Here is a 25,794-nt window from a genome sequence, read left to right as displayed (position 1 = left end):
GGCAACCTTTTCAGAGACTACTCTGGGATGATTCTGGGATGATTCTGGGACTCTGGGATGATTCTGGGATGATTCTGGGACTCTGGGATGATTCTGGGTTTGCCATCCCATGTATTATTCTTTTCAATTATGTTTTCCATTTTGAGTTTGTAATCCAAGTAGTTTTTAAACTCTGTTTAATGTTTCTTTGAATGGATTTCATCAGAGTTGTATCCACCCTGTGACTTTTCCCACATTTTGTTACATCCTTATTCTAAAATGGATGACATTTTTGCACATCATTTTAAATGTTTTACATACGTATTCAGACCCTTTACTCAAAATGGGTTCTGAGTTCTAAACTTGAAATATTGTTAATCATGCGGAAATGAGGAGTGCCACAGTCTGGTTTCTATACCAGAAGTGAATGGGTATCCGTAGGAGGAATGTATATGGTTGGATCAATTAAGGGTGGATTTGAGCCAGAGGCTTGGAATGTACTGAGTAAAGGAAAGACAATCACATGTTTGCAGTCACTGATAAGGGTGGAGAGATTTGGATTAGTATGGAATGGGGGCCGAGGTCAGGTCACATTAAAGGAGAAGGAACAGTGCCTTTGGCAGCGATTACAGCCTCAAGTCTTCTTGGTTATGAAGCTATAAGCTCGGCACACCTGTGTTTGAGGAGTTTCTCCTATTCTTCTCTGAAGATTCTCTCAAGCTCTGTCGGGCTGGATGGGGAGCGTTGCTGCACAGCTATTTTCAGGTCTCCAGAGATGTTCGATCAGTGGCTGGGCCACTCAACGACATTCAGAGACTAGTCCCGAAGCCACTCCTGCGTTGTCTTGGCTGTGTGCTTAGGGTCGTTGTCCTGTTGGAAGGTGAACCTTCACCCCAGTCTGAAGTCCTGAGTGTTCTGGAACATGTTTTCATCAATGATCTCTGTACTTTGCTCCGTTCATCTTTCCCTTGATCCTGACTCGTCTTTCAGTCCCTGCTGCTGAAAAATATCCCCACAGCATGATGCTGCCACCACCATGCTTCACTGTAGGGATGGTGCCAGGTTTCCTCCAGACCTGACGCTTGGCATTCAGGTCAGAGGAACTCTGGAGCTCTGGAGTTACCATCGTGTTCTTGGTCTTTTCCCTGACCAAAGCCCTTCCCCACCGATTGCTGCAGACATTGTTTGATACCCTCGACACAATCCTGTCTCGGAGCTCTACGGACAATTCCTTCGACCTTATGGCTTGGTTTTTCCTCTTGACATGCACTGTCAACTGTGGGACCTTTTGTAAAGACAGCTGTGTGGCTTTCCAAATCATGTCCAATCAATTTAATTTATAACAGGTGGACTCCAATCAAGTTATAGAAACATCCTCAAGGATGATCAATGGAAACAGGATGCACCTGAGCTCAGTTTCGAGTCTCATAGCAAAGGGTCTGAATAGTTATGTAAGTCAGGTATTTCTGTTTTGGGGGGGGTTGCAAACATTTCTAGAAACCTGTTTTCACTTTGTCATTAAGGGGTATTATGTGTAGATTGATGATAAAAAAAAAACAATTTTAGAATAAGGCTGTAACGTAACATGTAGAAAATGTCAAGGGTGTCTGAATAGTTTCAGAACACACTGTATGTAGTCAGTAATGGTCCCATTCAGTTCCTCAATGTTTTTGTTTGTGTCACATAATACCCCCCAAATGATACAGTCAAAGCAGCCTTTTAATAACATGTCCATATTTATTTCAGACCAATCCTTCACCTACGTTATCCAAGGTTTTTCAGATGTAATGTTCTGTTTGTAACGATGTGAGAGCAAGATGGAATTATGATCCGAGTCCAAGTTGTGCTGTGTGCTGTCTAACCATTCGTTATGCTTCATTAACAGAGATGTTTTCTGATTGCGTGTGTAGCAGGTTCCATATTGTTCATCATTTGGGAGGGTTTTATTTATGTTCTTGGTTCTCCTTCAACATATTTTACTATGAAGGGAATGATTAGGCCAGACGTTAACCTTTCTAGCGCAGGGGTTCCGCTAGCAGAACACCTCGACAACATTCCGCTGAGAAGGCAGCGCTCGAAATTCAAAAATATATTTTTAGAAATATGTAACTTTCACACATTAACAAGTCCAATACAGCAAATGAAAGATAAACATCTTGTTAATCTACCCATCATGTCCGATTTAAAAAAAAAAAATGCTTTACAGCTAAAGCACAACATATGATTATGTTAGATCACCGCCAAGTCGAAAAAACACAGCCATTTTCCCAGCCAAAGATAGGAGTCACAAAAAGCAGAAATATAGATAAAATGAATCACTAACCTTTGATGATCTTCATTAGATGACACTCATAGGACATCATGTTACACAATACGTGTAAGTTTTGTTCGATAATGTGCATATTTATATTCCAAAATCTCGGTTTACATTGGCGCCTTACGTGCAGTAATGTTTGGATTCCAAAACATCCGGTGATTTTGCAGAAATACTAATAATAAACATTGATAAAAGATACTAGTGTTATTCACAGAATTAAAGATAGACTTCTCCTTAATGCAACCGCTGTGTCAGATGTAAAAAAAAAAATTAAGGAAAAAGCATAATCTGAGAACGGCGCTCAGAACCCAAAACAGCCAGAGGAGTAGCCGCCATTTTGGAATCAACAAAGTTAGAAACAACACCATAAATATTCTTACTCACTTACTCACTTACCTTTGATGATCTTCATCAGAAGGCAGTCCCAGGAATCCCAGTTCGACAATAAATGACTGATTTGTTCCATAAAGTTGTCATTCATGTCCAAATAGCCACTTGTTGTTAGCGTGTTCAGCCCAGTAATCCATCTTCATGAGGCGTGAGCATTTCATCCAGACAAAAACTCAAAGTTCCATTACAGTCCTTTAGAAACATGTCAAACAATGTATGGAATCAATCAATAATGTTCCAACCAGAGAATTCCTTTGTCTTTAGAAAGGCACTGGAACGAGAGGTAACTCTGTCGGGAGCGCGTGTCATGAGACCGAGGCACTATGCCAGAACACTGACTCAAACAGCTCTCATGAGCCCCTCCTTTATAGTAGAATCGTCATTCAAGTTTAAAAAGACGGTTGACATCTAGCCCTAGGAAGTGCAAACTCATCCATATCTCAATGTGTACTCTGTAGGCCAAGCTTTGACAAACTACAAACCTCAAATGTCCCACTTCCTGGTTGGATTTTTCTCAGGTTTTCGCCTACCAAATGAGTTCTGTTATACTCAGACATCATTCAAACAGTTTTAGAAACTTCAGAGTGTTTTCTATCCAATACTAATAATAATATGCATATATTAGCATCTGGGACAGAGTAGGAGGCAGTTCACTCTGGGCACGCTATTCATCCAAAAGTGAAAATGCTACCCCCTATCCCAAAAACTGGATCCTTAATACTATTTTCTAGTGTAGGTGACCACCTATAAAAGCTAGCTTGTACGGTTGATTCATTTGTCAGAGAGGTTATTTCAAAGGGCAGCAAGCTGAGAGATGGCAAATATGATATGAATCTCTCCTCTAAATCGTCTGGTCTGATTTTGTGTGTTCCAGAATGGTGATGCTTCCTCTTTTAATGTGAAAGATGGCGTTCATCTAGAGTTCCAATGTGTGAGTTGAATATCCATTTGAACTGACAGTGATACTCTTGGTTGAATGACATTGAGGGAAGTCCTTCAGATGAATGTAGATTTGGTCTACTCCTCCATTGGGTTTTGTTGTTGGTTTGGAGTTGGCAGAGTGGCAGGACTGGTTGATCTCACACAACCAGCCTTGTTCCCAACTCTTTCCTGGCAGTCCTGGCAGCCTGGAACAGTCACGGCTCATCCCTGTCCTGGTCTGCACTGAGAGGAATGCCTTTGCTCCCTCCACTCCAGCCTCACAATACGCTGCGTTCTGTCCCCCAACAACCAATCCTCCTGTCACAGTGAGGATTAAGAGGGGACAAAGGAGGATGAGATTGCAGGATGCTCCAGTGTTTTCTGCTCTGAGCCTGATAGGAGTCAGTGAGAGGCTGAGAGCTTTAGCTGAGTGGGATTGGTTCTTCCTCCTCACCTCAACCCTGGGGTTTCTAAGTGGCCTATTAATAGGAGGCCTTGTCTCTGGTCTCTTGCTAGCCAGGACTCTCTGGCATTGGTAGTACACCCAATTGACTAGAGTTGGTGTTATACTTTAAGTGGTGAAATAGGCTAATTCCCCAAAATGGGGTTGTTTCATTTTCAGCAGAAAGCTGTTCCATGAGCTTGTATTGTATTTTCCACCAGCAGTATGGTGTTTTCCTTCCTGGGTTGGTGGATTCCTGTTCCTCTCTGGTCTTTCCCTCCACGGCTGATCTCATAGTTGCAGGTTCTGTAGTGCTGTTAGTCCTTCCACGGCTGATCACATAGTTGCAGGTTCTATAGTGCTGTTAGTTCCTTCACGGCTGATCACATAGTTGCAGGTTCTATAGTGCTGTTAGTTCCTCCACGGCTGATCACATAGTTGCAGGTTCTATAGTGCTGTTAGTTCCTCCACGGCTGATCACATAGTTGCAGGTTCTATAGTGCTGTTAGTTCCTTCACGGCTGATCACATAGTTGCAGGTTCTATAGTGCTGTTAGTTCCTCCACGGCTGATCACATAGTTGCAGGTTCTATAGTGCTGTTAGTTCCTCCACGGCTGATCACATAGTTGCAGGTTCTATAGTGCCATTAATCACCTAGTAAGGATAGGAAATGGTTAGTCATCCTTGTAAGTCATCAGCCATGTGTAAAAACAACCAACAGACTGACTGCGTCTGTTTGCTGTGTCTATGCTGCCAGGACATGCCTCAGACTGCTGCCAGGTCACAGCTGACATCCTGGATGTCTGCTAGAGGGAACATGTACTGTAAGCTGTTCATAGGAAGTTAACTGGCCAACTTCTCACCGGTACCTAGTAGTGCTGGGAATTGCCAGGGACCTCACGATACGATATTATCACCATACTTTGGTGCCGATGTGATATGTGTCACAATTCTCACAATTCTATATGTATTGCTATTCGATACTGTGATTTTATTAGGATTCCATGTTCCAAACATATTGCTCATCATATGTCTGCTGCAGAGGGACAGAGAGCCAATGGAAAACAAGTTTTGATCCGTCATGGAAATAAAAGTACTAAAAACAAATTTTACTTATTTAAAAAGTTTTGGTACAGCTAAGCAGCGCAAAAATGTATATTGTGATAGTCATAATTATGTGATATATCGTCAAATATTATCCTGATATGTTACTGTTTGGGTTTTTCCCCCTATTAGTAGTACCCAACCCCCCCCACCTCTCAGTACCTAAACCCCCCTTTTCTCAGTACCCCCCCCCCTCTCAGTACCTACCCCCCACCTCTTCTCAGTACCTACCCCCCCACCTCTTCTCAGTACCTACCCCTCCCCCTCTTCTCAGTACCTAACCCCCCTTCTTCTCAGTACCTAACCCCCCTTCTTCTCAGTACCTAACCCCCCCTCCTCTCAGTACCTAACCACCCCTCCTCTCAGTACCTTGCCTCCTCCCTACCTAACCCCCCTCCTCTCAGTACCTAACCCCCCTCCTCTCAGTACCTAACCCCCTTCTTCTCAGTACCTAACCCGCCCTCCTTCTCAGTACCTAACCCCCCCTCCTCTCAGTACCTAACCACCCCTCCTCTCAGTACCTAACCCCCCCCTCTTCTCAGTACCTAACCCCCCCTTCTTCTCAGTACCTAACCCCCCCCACTCCTCTCAGTACCTAACCTGCCCTTCTTCTCAGTACCTAACCCCCTCCTCTCAGTACCTAACCCCCCCACTCCTCTCAGTACCTAACCACCCCTCTTCTCAGTACCTACCCCCCACTACCCCCCTCTTCTCAGTACCTACCCCCCTCTTCTCAGTACCTAACCCCCTACTCCTCTCCAGTACCTAACCCCCACTCCTCTCCAGTACCTAACCCCCCGCCCCCACTCCTCTCCAGTACCTAACCCCCCCACTCCTCTCTAGTACCTAACCCCCTCCTCTCCAGTACCTAACCCCCCACTCCTCTCTCCTCTCCAGTACCTAACCCCCCTCCTCTCCAGTACCTAACCCCCCTCTCCACCTCCTCTCTCAGTACCTAACCCCCCCTCCTCTCCAGTACCTAACCCCCCCTCCCCCCTCCAGTACCTAACCCCCCTCTCCTCTCCAGTACCTAACCCCCCCACTCCTCTCCAGTACCTAACCCCCCACTCCTCTCCAGTACCTAACCCCCCACCCTCTCCGTAGCTACTTCCCCCACTCCTCCAGTACCTAACCCCCACTCCTCTCCGTACCTAACCCCCCTAACTCCTCTCCAGTACCTAACCCCCACTCCTCTCCAGTACCTAACCCCCCACTCCTCTCCAGTACCTAACCCCCCCTCTCTGTACTCCTCTCCAGTACCTAACCCCCCACTCCTCTCCAGTACCTAACCCCCCCACTCCTCTCCAGTACCTAACCCCCCCACCTCCTCTCCAGTACCTAACCCCCCTCCTCTCCAGTACCTAACCCCCCCACTCCTCTCCAGTACCTAACCCCCCCCCCTCTCCAGTACCTAACCCACCCTCCTCTCCAGTACCTAACCCCCCCCCACTCCTCTCCAGTTCCTAGCCTCCAGTTAATCTCAGTTATTTTGTTGATACAGTCATTGTGTATTACTGTGTTGATGTAAGTTTTCTGCATTCAAACAAATGTCTTCTCATTACAGGTTCTGATCTGGCCTTCCCTGCAGCTGTGGTCGATGACGTCATCTGCAGCAAGACCTTCCAGATCCTCTATAAGAACGAGGAGGTGGTTGTCAATGATGTGCTGGTGTTCAAAATCATGATGCTGCTGGATGAGAAGAAGGTAATGAAGCTAGACTGTAGGCTAAGACAAGGAAGCTAGACTGTAGGTTAAGACAAGGAAGCTAGACTGTAGGTTAAGACGAGGAGGCTAGACTGTAGGCTAAGCTGAGGACGCTAGACTGTAGGCTAAACTGAGGAAGCTAGACTGTAGGCTAAGCTGAGGAAGCTCGACTGTAGGCTAAGCTGAGGAAGCTAGACTGTAGGCTAAGCTGAGGACGCTAGACTGTAGGCTAAGCTGAGGAAGCTAGACTGTAGGCTAAGCTGAGGAAGCTAGACTGTAGGCTAAGCTGAGGACGCTAGACTGTAGGCTAAGCTGAGGAAGCTAGACTGTAGGCTAAGCTGAGGAAGCTAGACTGTAGGCTAAGCTGAGGACGCTAGACTGTAGGCTAAGCTGAGGACGCTAGACTGTAGGCTAAGCTGAGGAGCTGAGGGCTACGCTAGACTGTAGGCTAAGCTGAGGACGCTAGACTGTAGGCTAAGCTGAGGACGCTAGACTGTAGGCTAAGCTGAGGACGCTAGACTGTAGGCTAAGCTGAGGACGCTAGACTGTAGGCTAAGCTGAGGACGCTAGACTGTAGGCTAAGCTGAGGACGCTGAGGGCTACTGCTAGACTGTAGGCTAAGCTGAGGACGCTAGACTGTAGGCTAAGCTGAGGACGCTAGACTGTAGGCTAAGCTGAGGACGCTAGACTGACTGTAGGCTAAGCTGAGGACGCTAGACTGTAGGCTAAGCTGAGGACGCTAGACTGTAGGCTAGGAGCTGACTGTAGGCTAAGCTGAGACTGTAGGCTAAGCTGAGGACGCTAGACTGTAGGCTAAGCTGAGGACGCTAGACTGTAGGCTAAGCTGAGGACGCTAGACTGTAGGCTAAGCTGAGGACGCTAGACTGTAGGCTAAGCTGAGGACGCTAGACTGTAGGCTAAGCTGAGGACGCTAGACTGTAGGCTAAGCTGAGGACGCTAGACTGTAGGCTAAGCTGAGGACGCTAGACTGTAGGCTAAGCTGAGGACGCTAGACTGTAGGCTAAGACCGTGACCAATGACCAAGTTGTCGTTGTGCTGGTTAGAATCAGTTCTGCTATAGAGGACAATAGGCTGACTTTCACTGAGGCTCTGGCTAGCCTGTGTTCAATCATAATCACTAGTTAACTACACATGGTTGATGATATTACTAGATATTATCTAGCGTGTCCTGCGTTGCATATAATCTGACTGAGCATACAAGTATCTAAGTGTCTGACTGAGCGATGGTAGGCAGAAGCAGGCGTGTAAACATTCATTCAAACAGCACTTTCGTGCGTTTTGCCAGCAGCTCTTCGTTGTGCGTCAAGCATTGAGCTGTTTATGACTTCAAACCTATCAACTCCCGAGATGAGGCTGGTGTAACCGAAGTGAAATGGCTGGCTGGTTAGCGGGCGCTAATAGCGTTTCATACTTCACTCGCTCTGAGCCTTGGGGTGGTTGTTTCCCTGGCTCTGCATGGGAAACGCTGCTTCAATGTGGTGGCTGTTGTCGTTGTGTTGCAGGTTCGAGCCCAGGCAGGAGCGAGGAGAGGGACAGAAGCTATACTGTTACACTGGCAATACTAAAGTGCCTATAAGAACATCCAATAGTCAAAGGTTAATGAAATACAAAGAGGGAAATGGTATAGAGGGAAATAGTCCTATAATAACTACAACCTTAAGCTTCTTACCTGGGAATATTCATGTTAAAAGGAACCACCAGCTTTCATATGTTCTCATGTTCTGAGCAAGGAACTGAAACGTTAGCTTTCTTACATGGCACATATTGCACTTTTACGTTCTTCTCCAACACTTTGTTTTTGCATTATTTAAAACAAATTGAACATGTTTCATTATCTACTTGAAGCTAAATTGATTTTATTGATGTATTATATTAAGTTAAAATAAGTGTTAATTCAGTATTGTTGTAATTGTCATTATTACAAATACATATATATATTTTTTAAATCGGACGATTAATCGGTATCGGCTTTTTTTGGTCCTCCAATAATTGGTATCGGCGTTGAAAAATCATAATCGGTCGACCTCTAGTACGTACTACTAAGAATGCATGTCCAGTACTGCACATTGCTTCATACTAAGTAGTACGCTAGTGAATGGTGCTCTTGGGTTGTTGTCATGGTGGAAATCAGTTCCTCTGTCGATGGGGAAATAGGCTCAGTTTCTTTTCCCCCTCTGAAATGATTGTTTCCCCTGTCTGTTTCTATCCCTCTTCAGGTAGAAGAATCCCTCAACGACATGGACTTCCAGCTCTCTCTGGAGTTATACTTCACAGATGGAGACTTCTCGTATGTTTCATCATGGCCGAACACTGTGCTTCTTATGCTCTTACCAAACCTGTGTTCAAACACCATTTGAAGTCTTAGATACTGTACTTTTAGTGTTTTCTTAAGCCTGCCCAGAAAGCCAGATGGATGGGGGTTGCAGGTTTGCAACTAAAACACCCGGCAAGCTCATTCAACCCCAGATAAAGTTTTTACAATTCTTCAAGTAGTATTTTAACCCAGATCTGGCTATTTTTAGATGAAGATTGTGTTTTTGAATCTCTGCTATGGTGTCCTTAATAAACCCGTCTCCGGCACTTTTTAGACACGTCTGATGGGGTCTGTTTATACCAAGGGAATGTGCAGCAGTGCATTTCAAGTCGAATATTTCCCAATACTTCAGATGGAAACATTGCACACAGTTTTTTAATATTCTTTATGCATCTATATGAATAAGTTTTTTCTATTGTATGATTTGAGTTTCTCCAGCAGATACGTTCTTTCCCACTAGGCCCGAGGAGCTCAGCTCCCTGCAGAACATCAGCAGTCGTTCGCTCCGCTTGCACTTTAGCCTGAACCGAGGCATCCACCAACACATTAATATCATGTTCGACTACTTCCACCTGTCTGTCGTCTCTATGGCCGTCCACGCATCCCTGGTTGCCCTGCACCAACCCCTCATCAGGTAACACACACACCCCCCACTGTATAGGGAATAGGGTGTGACTTCGGACTGACTTGGATATATCATCACGTTCATAAATAAGCATAAGTCTCTCTGGATAAGAGTGTCTGCTAAATGACTAAGATGTAAATCTACACTCTATTTATCCAGCCTCCAGTTCAGACTTGGTCTTCAGAGCAGTATAACTGAAAGGTGTTGACCAGTAAGGCCTGATTCCTTAATGGCTGTTGTCTGTTGTAGTTTCCCCCGGCTAGTGAAGAGTACATGGCTGAATCGCACCGCCCCCCAGCAGAGTAAAGACTCTGTCATCCCGGCCCTGGAGAATGTGGTGTTTGGAACCAGCTATGTCAAACAGCTGTCTGCTGATGTAAGTATAGTTTAGGCCTCAGGGCTGTCTTCCTCAAAAAAAAATGTTCTCGTCCGAATTGTCTGTTCTAAAACATGTATTTTTCCATATATTGACACACCCTATAAAATCAACTATATGTACTGAGCTTGTCTGATGCTTTAAGGGCACTGTGATTGAATAATTAAGATGCACAAATGACTCAAGACGGAGCCAGAGATCAACATAACCAAAATAAAAATACATTTTCCCGACCCTCCTCCTCCTGCTATGACGTTTCCACTGGATCAGACCATATGACATGTTTCCCCTTTACCGATGGGAGAAAGATGGAAAGATGTTTCAAATACATTGAGGAACTATTGTCATTCTCAATGGATGTAAAACTATACTTTGTTCACCTGCTGTTTGAGGTAAAGAAATAAACACTTTGAGAAGCTCCACAGCTCATTAGTGGTGGTGAATTAAGACAATCACAGATACTATCAGACTTCCCCAAATAGGCACCTTTCTACATTTGCACACAGGCCAGGTAGCCTAGGTCTACATCTATGGATAATCAGGTGCACGTCCTTAAACAATATTAACAGGAGCGCTCCAAACATAATACAATGAATAAATTGACCAAACTCTTAAATGGAATGAAATAAACCAAAACGTGTCTCACGAGTGTAGCATAGGTTGTGAGCTCTACAAACAACGTGTTCACTCTGACATGGAGAATGGTAATTACAAACCAACTAGTCCTCAACCTCCAGATTAATCAGTCATCTCTCACTAATGGCTTCTAGTAGCTCCTCTTCTTCCCTGACTGTAGGCCAAATAATAATATGTTGAATCCATGAACAGAAATGACTGGAACAAAACAAACATCGATAGATGAGAATGAAAGGTACTACTGGTGTTATGTGTCATGGTGAATTGATAGAATTTAACAATCGTAGGGCAAACCATTCACACAGTTAATATGAAACAATGAATTGGCCGGAGAAGACGCATTCTGAAGAGAGATGAGTCTTGTGCATCTAAGCCACACTTACCTTCTTAACGCCAACATTTTAAATGATACCCAAAGCATTATCTTCACACATACTGTATTCTAGGCCTAAGGAATACTCTCATACTCTCTAGACATTTATGGAAAAACCAATGCAATGTCACTTATTTTCTCCATTCTATCAAATTGCTTGAGTTACCAAAGCAAACACCCTCTCAACTGAAGCCTGTCTTAGTGATGGACTGTGCCACCCCCCCTGCCTCCGCAACGGATTAGTCTACCGAGACAGGCAGGAATCAGACACCCTCTCAACTGAAGCCTGTCTTAGTGATGGACTGTGCCATCCCCCCTGCCTCCGCAACGGATTAGTCTACCGAGACAGGCAGGAATCAGACACCCTCTCAACTGAAGCCTGTCTTAGTGATGGACTGTGCCATCCCCCCTGCCTCCCCAACGGATTAGTCCACTGAGACGGGCAGGAATCAGACACCCTCTCAACTGAAGCCTGTCTTAGTGATGGACTGTGCCATCCCCCCTGCCTCCCCAACGGATTAGTCCACTGAGACAGGCAGGAATCAGACAGATGTCTCGTGTGCCATGACAATATATCTAGATCTAAAGAAATCGACCAACAGCATATCAACCAAATAACCGACCCGTCTAGTACACCTTCATCCAGAAATCCTGTTGGAGGATTCACAGATTTCATACTTATTCCCCTCCTAATTCCGGGAATCTTCCAACCGTGATGTCCAAAAGTTATCTGTATTTTGTGACCCTTATTCTGCTAGTAATGACTTCTATAGGAACGAGTGTTCTGCTGCTAGTAATGACTTCTATAGGAACGAGTGTTCTGCTGCTAGTAATGACTTCTATAGGAACGAGTGTTCTGCTGCTAGTAATGACTTCTATAGGAACGAGTGTTCTGCTGCTAGTAATGACTTCTATAGGAACGAGTGTTCTGCTGCTAGTAATGACTTCTATAGGAACGAGTGTTCTGCTGCTAGTAATGACTTCTATAGGAACGAGTGTTCTGCTGTTAGTAATGACTTCTATAGGAACGAGTGTTCTGCTGTTAGTAATGACTTCTATAGGAACGAGTGTTCTGCTGCTAGTAATGACTTCTATAGGAACGAGTGTTCTGCTGCTAGTAATGACTTCTATAGGAACGAGTGTTCTGCTGCTAGTAATGACTTCTATAGGAACGAGTGTTCTGCTGCTAGTAATGACTTCTATAGGACCGAGTGTTCTGCTGCTAGTATTGACTTTTATAAGACTGAGTGTTCTGCTGCTAGTAATGACTTCTATAAGAACAGTGTTCTGCTGCTAGTATTGACTTTTATAAGACTGAGTGTTCTGCTGCTAGTAATGACTTCTATAAGACAGTGTTCTGCTGCTAGTATTGACTTTTATAAGACTGAGTGTTCAGCTGCTAGTAATGACTTCTATAAGACAGTGTTCTGCTGCTAGTATTGACTTTTATAAGACTGAGTGTTCTGCTGCTAGTAATGACTTCTATAAGAATGAGTGTTCTGCTGCTAGTATTGACTTTTATAAGACTGAGTGTTCTGCTGCTAGTAATGACTTCTATAAGAATGAGTGTTCTGCTGCTAGTAATGACTTCTATAAGAATGAGTGTTCTGCTGACAGGGACGAGCTGCTAGTATTGACTTCTATAAGAATGAGTGTTCTGCTGACAGGGGCAAGCTGCTAGTAATGACTTCTATAAGAATGAGTGTTCTGCTGCCAGGGACAAGCTGCTAGTAATGACTTCTATAAGAATGAGTGTTCTGCTGACAGGGACAAGCTGCTAGTAATGACTTCTATAAGAATGAGTGTTCTGCTGCCAGGGACAAGCTGTACTTCATAAAGACTGTAAGGTACAGGGCAGAAGGAAAACAAGTTGTGGTAGGAGAGGTTATTGACCGATGAGATGGGGAAGAAGAAGCTCTACTAGAAGCCATTAGGGAGAGATGTTGGATTTAGCTGGAGGTCTAAGAGTAACTGGTTTGTAATAACACACACACACACACACACACACACACACACACACACACACACACACACACACACACACACAGATTGGGTTGATGCCTGAATGCAACATGCTCACTGAAGTGGAATGCTAGAGACAAAGCTCAGTCCCCTTGTCACTCTAATACACACACACACACACACACACACACACACACACACACACACACACACACACACACACACACACACACACACACACACACACACACACACACACACACACACACACAGCTCAGAACACACACACACACAGCTCAGAACACACACAGCTCAGAACACACACAGCTCAGAACACACACACACACACACAAACCAACCACAGCTCAGAGGGCAGTGAAATCCATCAACCTCTTCTCCTAGTTTCATAACAGCCATCCTCCTTAGTAATGGCTATCCAGTCAGTGGTACCATACAGGTTATTTCACATCATATTAATTGCAGGCAGTGAATGGAAGGGATAAGGGTTATTAGAAAGATCTTGCCGTGTAAGAAAGATCTTGGCGTGTGAGAAAGATCTTGGCATGTAAGAAAGATCTTGGTGTGTAAGAAATATCTTGGCCCATTAGAAAGATATTGGCCCGTAAGAAAGATCTTGGCCCATTAGACCGATCTTGGCCCATTAGAAAAATCTTGTCCCATTGGAAAGATCTTGGTCTGTTAGAAAGATATTGGCCCATTAGAAAGATATTGGCCCATTAGAAAGATATTGGCCCGTTAGAAAGATATTGGCCCGTTAGAAAGATATTGGCCCGTTAGAAAGATATTGGCCCGTTAGAAAGATATTGGCCCGTTAGAAAGATCTTGGCCCATTAGAAAGATCTTGGCCCATTAGAAAGATCTTGGCCCATTAGAAAGATCTTGGCCCATTAGAATGATCTTGGCCCATTAGAATGATCTTGGCCCATTAGAATGATCTTGGCATAGGCAAAGCAGCATAATAGTATCAATAGAATAAAAGGGGAACAATCGATTTGAAGTTAAGGAAGCAGCCATTACTTAGTAAACCATAAAGGAGTGCAATGAGGAATCCATTCTCTTCACTGTGACCTTGTCTTGACTCTGTGTGTCACAGCATCTGTGACTTGTTATAGCCTGTTATGTATGACCTGTTATTCATGACCTGTTATTAACCCTGTGTGTCTCCCTCCCTTCAGGGCAGAACATTCCTGGTGTCAGACCAATGTCTGCAGCATGCATTTAGTCTTCACCACAGTCTCTGTGCCAGCCTACTGCTGGCCTACCAGGGCCTGTTTGGTTACTTCACCTCCGTCAGCAAGGACCTGCCCTCCTCACACCGCATGGAGCTAGGTAGACCTACACTACACCATGGTAACACTAGAAACAGTCAGTCACACACCCATCACGTTGCCAGGTGGCTGCATGGAGAAAAACCGTGTCAACTGAAATGGAAAGAATCTCCAGGATGTTGATGCTCCACAGATGTAATGGATCTGTGGCGCTGACAGACTGGGTCATTCCCCCATAGTCCATTTATTACCTCAGTTTTGCCGTTGACATTACAACACGGGACCTGCAGCTTGATTTGACTGCAGGGTTTGAGTTGAAGAATTAGATTTAGAGAGCCCTGATACCCAGTGAGAGAATTACAGGACATTCAGCTGTGTATTACACCCCAACATGATCCAGAAACACACACCTCTAGCCTGCTGCCAGACTTTACTGTTAGAACGCTCTTGTTTAATGTTGTGCTCTTCTCTCTCTTGCTTTTTCCAATGTCTGTATCTAGAATCAGTGATGTATTGTACATTTGTCTCCATCAACTGGCTGTGTTGTTTATCATAGTATTTGCATGTCATCATTTGCTCCCTGCCTCCTACAAAAATAATTCCTTTCAGCCATTCTAGATGGAAGTTGATGGTAGTAGTTGACTTGCTCACCCTTGGAGTCACAACATCAACTCTCCTCCCTACAACTAGCTGTGGTCTGGTGCTTCACAGACTGTTAGTCACAACATCAACTCTCCTCCCTACAACTAGCTGTGGTCTGGTGCTTCACAGACTGTTTAGTCACAACATCAACTCTCCTCCCTACAACTAGCTGTGGTCTGGTGCTTCACAGACTGTTAGTCACAACATCAACTCTCCTCCCTACAACTAGCTGTGGTCTGGTGCTTCACAGACTGTTAGTCACAACATCAACTCTCCTCCCTACAACTAGCTGTGGTCTGGTGCTTCAGACTGTTAGTCACAACATCAACTCTCCTCCCTACAACTAGCTGTGGTCTGGTGCTTCAGACTGTTAGTCACAACATCAACTCTCCTCCCTACAACTAGCTGTGGTCTGGTGCTTCAGACTGTTAGTCACAACATCAACTCTCCTCCCTACAACTAGCTGTGGTCTGGTGCTTCAGACTGTTAGTCACAACATCAACTCTCCTCCCTACAACTAGCTGTGGTCTGGTGCTTCACAGACTGTTAGTCACAACATCAACTCTCCTCCCTACAACTAGCTGTGGTCTGGTGCTTCACAGACTGTTAGTCACAACATCAACTCTCCTCCCTACAACTAGCTGTGGTCTGGTGCTTCAGACTGTTAGTCACAGTCACAAAATGTTTCATCCTGAACATGATCAAGTACTTATTAATCCATTCTAACCTTAGAGGGCATAGTAACAACAACAGCAAGGTTAAACATGCCCTTATATATGTGCCAATCACTCCTACTAGCCAAGCCCAGCATGCAAGTCCTTTATGAGAGAGTACTCAGAAGACCCTTCCCTCCAGACCAAAGGCACGTCTTTATAGGTATGTCCCCCCTACCTGAACCCTACCCTCCGTCCCTTCCCTCTACACTCAGTTCAACCTGCTTCTTCATCTTTTCTTTTCCCATTTGGTTTCTTCTCCTCTTGGTTCCTTTCTTTTTTCCCCCACACACCTGGTAATCTTTCTGTGTGCTTCAATGCCTCAGTCTTTCAGTCACTATAACTCCTAGAGGTCAGTGCCTGTCATAGTCCTCTGTCTGTCATTTATTCACACACTTCCTTATCCCCACAGGTGGGCCTTCTTCTTGTCCTTTTCTGTCACAGTCATATCTCTGGGGGCCAGGTCTCTCTCTCTCTGACTCTCTTCTTCTTCTAGTCCTTTTCTGCCACAGTCATATCTCTGGCGGCCAGGTCTCTCTCTCTCTCTCTCTGGCTCCCTTCTTCTTCTAGTCCTTTTCTGCCACAGTCATATCTCTGGCGGCCAGGTCTCTCTCTCTCTCTCTCTCTCTCTCTATTTCTCTCTCTCTGGCTCTCTTCTTCTTCTAGTCCTTTTCTGCCACAGTCATATCTCTGGGGGCCAGGTTTCTCTCTCTCTGTCTCTCTTCTTCTTCTAATCCTTTTCTGTCACAGTCATATCTCTGGGGGCCAGGTCTCTCTCTCTCTCTCTCTCTCTCTCTCTCTCTCTTCTTCTTCTAGTCCTTTTCTGTCACAGTCATATCTCTGGGGGCCAGGTCTCTCTCTCTCTCTCTCTCTGGCTCTCTTCTTCTTCTAATCCTTTTCTGTCACAGTCATATCTCTGGGGGCAGGTCTCTCTCTCTCTCTCTCTGGCTCTCTTCTTCTTCTAGTCCTTTTCTGTCACAGTCATATCTCTGGGGGCCAGGTCTCTCTCTCTCTCTCTCTCTGGCTCTCTTCTTCTTCTAATCCTTTTCTGTCACAGTCATATCTCTGGGGGCCAGGTCTCTCTCTCTCTCTCTCTCTCTCTCTCTCTCTCTCTCTGGCTCTCTTCTTCTTCTAGTCCTTTTCTGCCACAGTCATATCTCTGGGGGCCAGGTCTCTCTCTCTCTCTCTCTCTCTGGCTCTCTTCTTCTTCTAATCCTTTTCTGTCACAGTCATATCTCTGGGGGCCAGGTCTCTCTCTCTCTGGCTCTCTTCTTCTTCTAATCCTTTTCTGTCACAGTCATATCTCTGGGGGCCAGGTCTCTCTCTCTCTCTGGCTCTCTTCTTCTTCTAGTCCTTTTCTGTCACAGTCATATCTCTGGGGGCCAGGTCTCTCTCTCTCTGGCTCTCTTCTTCTTCTAATCCTTTTCTGTCACAGTCATATCTCTGGGGGTCAGGTCTCTCTCTCTCTGGCTCTCTTCTTGTCTTCTCTTCATCTATCTGATGGGCTCTTATGTCTAATGATACCGTTGATTTTCCAGCCTGTCTGTCAGACTTGACAGATCTGTATATGATTGTGGAATTGACAACAAAAAAGGACCTCTTTTTAATGCTCTTTGTTTTGTTCTCCAGAGGAACTAGACGTTGAGAACCGTCTCACTGAGCTCTGTGATCAAGTCAAGGTACGATATTAGTTTCTGCCATCAGCTCACTGTCTGAGCCCTTTTCATAGTCAAGTCGATAGGTCTACTTAGTGGACTAATCACTTCCAGCACTATGGCAGTTCTCCCTGACCCAGATTAAAGTCCTGGACTTAAACTCCTGGACAAAGTTCTTCATTGAGTATGATTGGATTTGAAATCAAATAGAGATGTGCTGACCTCAAGGAAACATGGAGGAATTGGAACAGGGCCTGTGGTTGGGTTTTAGCTTGTCTTTGTGGCGCCCCCTGGTGTCTATACTGGGCTAATCCATGTCCCCCTCTCTCCAACAGCAGAGAGCGGAGAGCCCGGACGAGCTGGCAGAGCTGGTCAATATGAACCTGGCACAGCTGTGTTCCCTCCTCATGGCCCTGTGGGGTCAGTTCCTGGAGGTGGTCTCACTGCAGGAGAATGTTGCTGCCCTGCTGGCTGTGGAGCATCACACACTCAGAGTGAGTAGATTAGCAGCACCAAGCACCCCACTAACCCTGCTGACCATGGAGCACCTCACAAACCCTGCTGACCATGGTGCACCTCACTAACCCTGCTGACCGTGGAGCACCCCACTAACCCTGCTGACCGTGGAGCACCCCACTAACCCTGCTGACCGTGGAGCACCCCACTAACCCTGCTGACCATGGAGCACCTCACAAACCCTGCTGACCATGGTGCACCTCACTAACCCTGCTGACCGTGGAGCACCCCACTAACCCTGCTGACCATGGTACACCTCACTAACTCTGCTGACCGTGGAGCACCCCACTAACCCTGCTGACCGTGGAGCACCCCACTAACCCTGCTGACCGTGGAGCACCCCACTAACCCTGCTGACCATGGAGCACCTCACTAACCCTGCTGACTGTGGAGCACCTCACTAACCCTGCTGACCATGGTGCACCTCACTAACCCTGCTGACCGTGGTGCACCTCACTAACCCTGCTGACTGTGGAGCACCTCACTAACCGTGGTGACTGTGGAGCACCTCACTAACCGTGGTGACTGTGGAGCAACTCACTAACCCTGCTGACCATGGTGCACCTCACTAACCCTGCTGACCGTGGTGCACCTCACTAACCCTGCTGACTGTGGAGCACCTCACTAACCCTGCTGACTGTGGAGCACCTCACTAACCCTGCTGACTGTGGAGCACCTCACTAACCGTGGTGACTGTGGAGCACCTCACTAACCGTGGTGACTGTGGAGCACCTCACTAACCCTGCTGACTGTGGAGCACCTCACTAACCGTGGTGACTGTGGAGCACCTCACTAACCGTGGTGACTGTGGAGCACCTCACTAACCGTGGTGACTGTGGAGCAACTCACTAACCGTGGTGCACCTCACTAACCCTGCTGAGCATGGTGCACCTCACTAACCGTGGTGCACCTCACTAACCCTGCCTACCATGGTGCACCTCACTAACCGTGGTGACCATGGAGCACCTCACTAACCCTGCTGACCATGGTGCACCTCACTAACCGTGGTGCACCTCACTAACCCTGCTGAGCATGGTGCACCTCACTAACCGTGGTGCACCTCACTAACCCTGCCTACCATGGTGCACCTTACTAACCCTGCTGACCATGGAGCACCTCACTAACCCTGCTGACCATGGTGCACCTCACTAACCCTGCTGACCATGGAGCACCTCACTAACCCTGCTGACCATGGTGCACCTCACTAACCCTGCTGACCATGGAGCACCTCACTAACCCTGCTGACCGTGGAGCACCTCACTAACCCTGCTGACCATGGAGCACCTCACTAACCCTGCTGACCATGGAGCATCTCACTAACCCTGCTGACCGTGGAGCACCTCACTAACCCTGCTGACCGTGGAGCACCTCACTAACCCTGCTGACCGTGGAGCACCTCACTAACCCTGCTGACCGTGGAGCACCTCACTAACCCTGCTGACCGTGGGAGCACCTCACTAACCCTGCTGACCGTGGAGCACCTCACTAACCCTGCTGACCGTGGGAGCACCTCACTAACCCTGCTGACCGTGGAGCACCTCACTAACCCTGCTGACCGTGGAGCACCTCACTAACCCTGCTGACCGTGGAGCACCTCACTAACCCTGCTGACCGTGGAGCCCTCACTAACCCTGCTGACCGTGGAGCCCCTCACTAACCCTGCTGACCATGGAGCCCCTCACTAACCCTGCTGACCATGGAGCACCTCACTAACCCTGCTGACCATGGAGCACCTCACTAACCCTGCTGACCATGGAGCACCTCACTAACCCTGCTGACCGTGGGAGCCCCTCACTAACCCTGCTGACCATGGAGCCCCTCACTAATCCTGCTGACCATGGAGCACCTCACTCTGTTCATGTGTTCTCATTCTGGTCTCTTGCTCTCCTTATTTCAGGTGCGGAGATTTGCAGAGGCCTTCTTTTGTCTGGAACACCCGAGACAAACGGCACTGGCCTATCAGGAACTACAGTAAGACAAACTACTAACATTGTGTGTGTGTGTCCTGTCTGTCTCTGTTTGTGTGTTTTTATGATTAATTAACCACCAATTCAGAAAATGAAGATTTGTACTGTTTTATTTTTTCCCCTTCTCACGTCTTCTCTCTCCTCCTCACGTCTTCCCTCTCTCTCCTCCTCACGTCTTCCCTCTCTCTCCTCCTCATGTCTTCTCTTCTCTCCTCCTCATGTCTTCTCTTCTCTCCCCCTCTCTCCTCCTCACGTCTGCCCTCTCTCTCCTCCTCACGTCTGCCCTCTCTCTCCTCCTCACGTCTGCCCTCTCTCTCCTCCTCACGTCTGCCCTCTCTCTCCTCCTCACGTCTGCCCTCTCTCTCCTCCTCACGTCTGCCCTCTCTCTCCTCCTCACGTCTGCCCTCTCTCTCCTCCTCACGTCTGCCCTCTCTCTCCTCCTCACGTCTGCCCTCTCTCTCCTCCTCACGTCTGCCCCCTCTCTCTCTCCTCCTCACGTCTGCCCCCTCTCTCTCTCCTCCTCACGTCTGCCCCCTCTCTCTCTCCTCCTCACGTCTGCCCCCTCTCTCTCTCCTCCTCACGTCTGCCCCCTCTCTCTCTCTCCTCCTCACGTCTGCCCCCTCTCTCTCTCTCTCTCTCCTCACGTCTGCCCCCTCTCTCTCTCTCTCCTCCTCTCGTCTGCCCCCTCTCTCTCTCTCTCCTCCTCACGTCTGCCCCCTCTCTCTCTCTCCTCCTCACGTCTGCCCCCTCTCTCTCTCTCCTCCTCACGTCTGCCCCCTCTCTCTCTCTCCTCCTCACGTCTGCCCCCTCTCTCTCCTCCTCACGTCAGTGCTCACAGCCACCAGCAGATGACCACAGCCATCAAGAGTTCCTCCTACTTCCTGTCTCTACCACCACTTCCTGTTGCATGTGCTGACCTGGACGGGGACGTCAGCTCCCTGCCAATCATCTTCGAGGACAGATACCTGGACTCTATCACGGAAGGTCAGCAACGCAATAGAAATAGAATGAAATAGATTCTGTTTCTATGAGTAAGTAACATGGCAGACCGTTAGAGAGACAGCTATTTAAAGCAGGGATGTGATCACTTCAATTTAGAAAAGTCAGCAAAGTAAATATTGTTTTCGGGCTAGGTTATGATATATGTATAGAGGGTTATGTCATATAAGCAGGAATTTGTGATTAATCAGGGAAAATCACATTCACGCTTGCACTTTAAAATATCATTCCTACAATCACAGTAACTTGTTAATTTAAGTGCCTTGAACATTTGAAGTGAGACTGGAAAGTGGCAACATGGAAGTGTTTCTTTGTCTTTCTCTATGAATATATTTGGTATTTGATATTTTCTCCATACTCTGGTTTCCCTGCTTCAGATCGGGACGGGCCGTGGCTGGGCATACATAACCCCCGGAGTGGCTCCACGTCCTCCGGTAACTCTAAGGCCTCATCCTCTTCCACTGCAGCTGCCGCAGCATCCTTCCCCAGCCCCATCCTGGAGCCTCGTCCCCCAACCATGATGGACACTACCTGGCCCGATGACTGCCCAGACCTGCCCAAGTCCAAAGGTGTGTTGTTGTTATTCATAGGAATAGTTACTATCATGATTACTACGCTAGACGTTCAGGTGATAGTTACTACGCTAGACGTTCAGGTGATAGTTACTACGCTAGACGTTCAGATGATAGTTACTACGCTAGACGTTCAGATGATAGTTACTACGCTAGACGTTCAGATGATAGTTACTACGCTAGACGTTCAGATGATAGTTACTACGCTAGACGTTCAGATGATAGTTACTACGCTAGACGTTCAGATGATAGTTACTACGCTAGACGTTCAGATGATAGTTACTACGCTAGACGTTCAGATGATAGTTACTACGCTAGACGTTCAGATGATAGTTACTACGCTAGACGTTCAGATGATAGTTACTACGCTAGACGTTCAGATGATAGTTACTACGCTAGACGTTCAGATGATAGTTACTACGCTAGACGTTCAGATGATAGTTACTACGCTAGACGTTCAGATGATAGTTACTACGCTAGACGTTCAGATGATAGTTACTACGCTAGACGTTCAGATGATAGTTACTACAGTACGCTAGACGTTCAGGTGATAGCTACTACGCTAGACGTTCAGGTGATAGTTACTACGCTAGACGTTCAGGTGATAGTTACTACGCTAGACGTTCAGGTGATAGTTACTACGCTAGACGTTCAGGTGATAGTTACTACGCTAGACGTTCAGGTGATAGTTACTACGCTAGACGTTCAGGTGATAGTTACTACGCTAGACGTTCAGGTGATAGTTACTACGCTAGACGTTCAGGTGATAGTTACTACGCTAGACGTTCAGGTGATAGTTACTACGCTAGACGTTCAGATGATAGTTACTACAGTACGCTAGACGTTCAGGTGATAGTTACTACGCTAGACGTTCAGATGATAGTTACTACAGTACGCTAGACGTTCAGGTGATAGTTACTACAGTACGCTAGACGTTCAGGTGATAGTTACTACGCTAGACGTTCAGGTGATAGTTACTACGCTAGACGTTCAGATGATAGTTACTACGCTAGACGTTCAGGTGATAGTTACTACGCTAGACGTTCAGGTGATAGTTACTACGCTAGACGTTCAGGTGATAGTTACTACAGTACGCTAGACGTTCAGGTGATAGTTACTACGCTAGACGTTCAGGTGATAGTTACTACGCTAGACGTTCAGGTGATAGTTACTACAGTACGCTAGACGTTCAGGTGATAGTTACTACGCTAGACGTTCAGGTGATAGTTACTACGCTAGACGTTCAGGTGATAGTTACTACGCTAGACGTTCAGGTGATAGTTACTACGCTAGACGTTCAGGTGATAGTTACTACGCTAGACGTTCAGGTGATAGTTACTACGCTAGACGTTCAGGTGATAGTTACTACGCTAGACGTTCAGGTGATAGTTACTACGCTAGACGTTCAGGTGATAGTTACTACGCTAGACGTTCAGGTGATAGTTACTACGCTAGACGTTCAGGTGATAGTTACTACGCTAGACGTTCAGGTGATAGTTACTACGCTAGACGTTCAGGTGATAGTTACTACAGTACGCTAGACGTTCAGGTGATAGTTACTACGCTAGACGTTCAGGTGATAGTTACTACAGTACGCTAGACGTTCAGGTGATAGTTACTACGCTAGACGTTCAGGTGATAGTTACTACAGTACGCTAGACGTTCAGGTGATAGTTACTACAGTACGCTAGACGTTCAGGTGATAGTTACTACAGTACGCTAGACGTTCAGATGATAGTTACTACAGTACGCTAGACGTTCAGGTGATAGTTACTACGCTAGACGTTCAGGTGATAGTTACTACGCTAGACGTTCAGGTGATAGTTACTACGCTAGACGTTCAGGTGATAGTTACTACGCTAGACGTTCAGGTGATAGTTACTACGCTAGACGTTCAGGTGATAGTTACTACGCTAGACGTTCAGGTGATAGTTACTACGCTAGACGTTCAGGTGATAGTTACTACGCTAGACGTTCAGGTGATAGTTATTGTGTGTTCTGCCCCCAGTGAGTACTGTCTCAGTCTATATGTCTTGGTAAATGTGGCACTGACAAATCCTTGACAATGCTCCCTTGAATAGAGTGGGAACCATGATGTTTCATCAGTTCATCTGAAGCATGTTGGGTTTGTGATAAAACTCCTTAAATATAAAACACATGCTTTTTCTTTGTATTAAAGGCAAGTCAGTGAAACTGAAGAAGAACGCCAAGACTGAGAGGGAGAACGCCAAGACGGAGAGGGAGAACGCCAAGAAGCTCATCAGACAGGGATCCAAGGACTCTGTGGTTCTGGTGGCTTATAAGAACCTGGGGAAGGCCGTGAACTCGGCTAACCCTTCACAGCTAACACATGGAGAAACTGACCATGACAGAGAGGCCCAGGGACAGGGAGAGGCTGGCCTGAAGCAGCAGAGAGAGGAGAGGGAGCAGGGGGAGAGGGATGCCTTGCTGGGGGTGACTGGGGGAGACTCCAACACTGACCTAAGGACTAGGATCTCCAAATATTTTCCTGAACCTGGTGCTACCACCGCCGCTGGACAGGCAAATGCTGTTCTTAATTTTGACTCTCTCCTTGAGGATGACGTCCTAGTAGCTAGTGGCGTGGCTAGCCAGAAAGGTTACTTCACAGCCTTAGTGAGCTTGGACACACAGAACAAGCCGGCCCAGGCTGGTCCTGGAGCTGTAGCCGGATTAGCCACCACAGAAAATAACCAAGTAATTAACAAAAATGCTACCGTTGACCACTGCAGCCAGCAGCTGCCGGATCACTACACGCCTGGTTCTACCGCCTCTGGACTCAGGCACATCGAGGTCCAACCCAGTGACAAGGACCCGTACCAAGGAGACACAGTGACAGTTCTCCTGCCCTGTCGGACGGATGGGGATGGGACCTCCAAAAGAGATATCCCAGAAATCACCCAGACAGACCTGTGTATGTCCGACTCTAAACACCTTGCTATGAGAGACTGGAGTTCTGAGGTGTCTGACAGGCCTCGGGGTAGAGAGGTAATGACAGAGGTTAGTCAGAGGACAGGCCTGGTGCTTCTACAGCAGGTGAAAGGTGATTGTATCAGGCTGCCACCAGACGGAGGTGCTGCTGTCCCCAGTGCCTCCTCCCGCCTCTCCGACTCTGGTATCGAGAGCGAGCCCAGTTCCTTCGATATCCAGCTGGCTACCCAGGGTGGGGCCGTAGGGCTGGTTGGGGCCCCTGAGACTGAGTTGGGCCCCCAGCAGGCCGAACGACCCCTACTCAGCCCTGCTCCCCGGCCCGTCCGGCCCACCTCTGTCCATAAGGGCAGCATGGGGACTGGACAGGGCCTCAACCCGGAGAGCACAGTCAGCGCGGTCAGCGGCGTCCAGTCTTCCCTCACCTCCATCAACTCGCTGCCCTCGGATGACGAGGGGGAGGGGGGTACGTCTGTGTCCAGGGGCTCCAGCAGTGTAGGAGGAGGGGAGGCCGAGGGGCCACAAGGCCCAGGGGGAATGAGGAAGTCCAGTGTTCTGGTACAGGAGCAACAGAGCCTGGTGTTCTCTGGAGAACCACCACCATCTGTCCCAACACGCTGCTCTGTACCCAGCCAAACGCACCCCGACGCTGGGTTGGGCCTCAACACCACTGCTAGTGGGGGATCTGCATCTCAATATCTGCCTCCTAGGACTTTTTCCTCAACCTCTGAGTCAACACTTAACACTGATCCCAGGTTGTTAACATGTTCCTCTGAGGGGGCCGTAGGGGGTCCAGGTGCCCCCCGTAGTGAGCCCCAGACAGCCTCCTACCCCTCCTCTAACTCCACCGCCAGCAGCAGTGACCTGGTGAAGAAGGGACTGGTAGAAAACTACTTTGGCTCTCGCTCCAGCACAGACGTCTCAGAGATCAGCCCTGTAGAGACGTCAGCTATCACCCTGGGGATACTGTCTGGAGCGGGGCCGGGGCCGCCTGTAGAGGAAGATGAGGAAGAGGACAACGAGATGATAGAGAACGGCTTCTACGAGGAAGGAGACGGCTTGGCGTTCGTGAATGGTGTTGTTGACGAGGAGGAGGAGGATGGAGGGGCAGTAGGAAGGAGTCTGATGTTTGAACAGTTGGGACTGGACCATGTTCAGGAGCCCAGGGGTCTTCCTCCAGGCTATGGTGCCCCTGTCCGCTCCCCCCTGGCTCCCAGCTCAGTGGGCTCTTCCCAGGGGAGAATTCTAGTCCCTACCCCTTCCACCTCCCTCACCTCCAACAGCCTGCGCTGGTATGACAGCGCCCCCACACCACAGATGAAAGCGTGAGT

The 25,794-nt window shown here is 47.4% G+C and overlaps 1 protein-coding gene and 1 long non-coding RNA gene across 7 annotated transcripts in view; both read left to right on the top strand.

Annotated features, from left to right (window-relative positions):
- Positions 1–25,794, top strand: part of fam135a (family with sequence similarity 135 member A) — a 60,399-nt gene that overhangs the window by 22,793 nt on the left and 11,812 nt on the right. Inside the window, exons 4-15 of one of the 6 annotated variants that reach the window (XM_052514284.1) lie at positions 6,718–6,857; positions 9,095–9,165; positions 9,653–9,826; positions 10,067–10,193; positions 14,361–14,514; positions 15,894–15,971; positions 17,438–17,487; positions 17,799–17,957; positions 19,877–19,950; positions 20,785–20,930; positions 21,323–21,514; positions 23,697–25,788. In XM_052514284.1, coding sequence (XP_052370244.1) covers positions 6,718–6,857; positions 9,095–9,165; positions 9,653–9,826; positions 10,067–10,193; positions 14,361–14,514; positions 15,894–15,971; positions 17,438–17,487; positions 17,799–17,957; positions 19,877–19,950; positions 20,785–20,930; positions 21,323–21,514; positions 23,697–25,788 — 3,457 coding nt within the window. The other 5 variants (XM_052514283.1, XM_052514282.1, XM_052514286.1 and 2 more) reach the window with 5 other exon arrangements.
- On the top strand, positions 15,980–17,431 carry LOC127927670 (uncharacterized). The gene is made up of 3 exons (XR_008128352.1): positions 15,980–16,339; positions 16,414–16,978; positions 17,057–17,431. It is a non-coding gene; the product is annotated as an uncharacterized LOC127927670 (long non-coding RNA).

This window comes from Oncorhynchus keta, unplaced genomic scaffold (genome assembly GCF_023373465.1).
Source record: "Oncorhynchus keta strain PuntledgeMale-10-30-2019 unplaced genomic scaffold, Oket_V2 Un_scaffold_17242_pilon_pilon, whole genome shotgun sequence".
NCBI lineage: Eukaryota > Metazoa > Chordata > Actinopteri > Salmoniformes > Salmonidae > Oncorhynchus > Oncorhynchus keta.
Note: the sequence above shows the minus strand (reverse complement) of the source record. Positions and strands in the feature narration are given on the sequence as shown.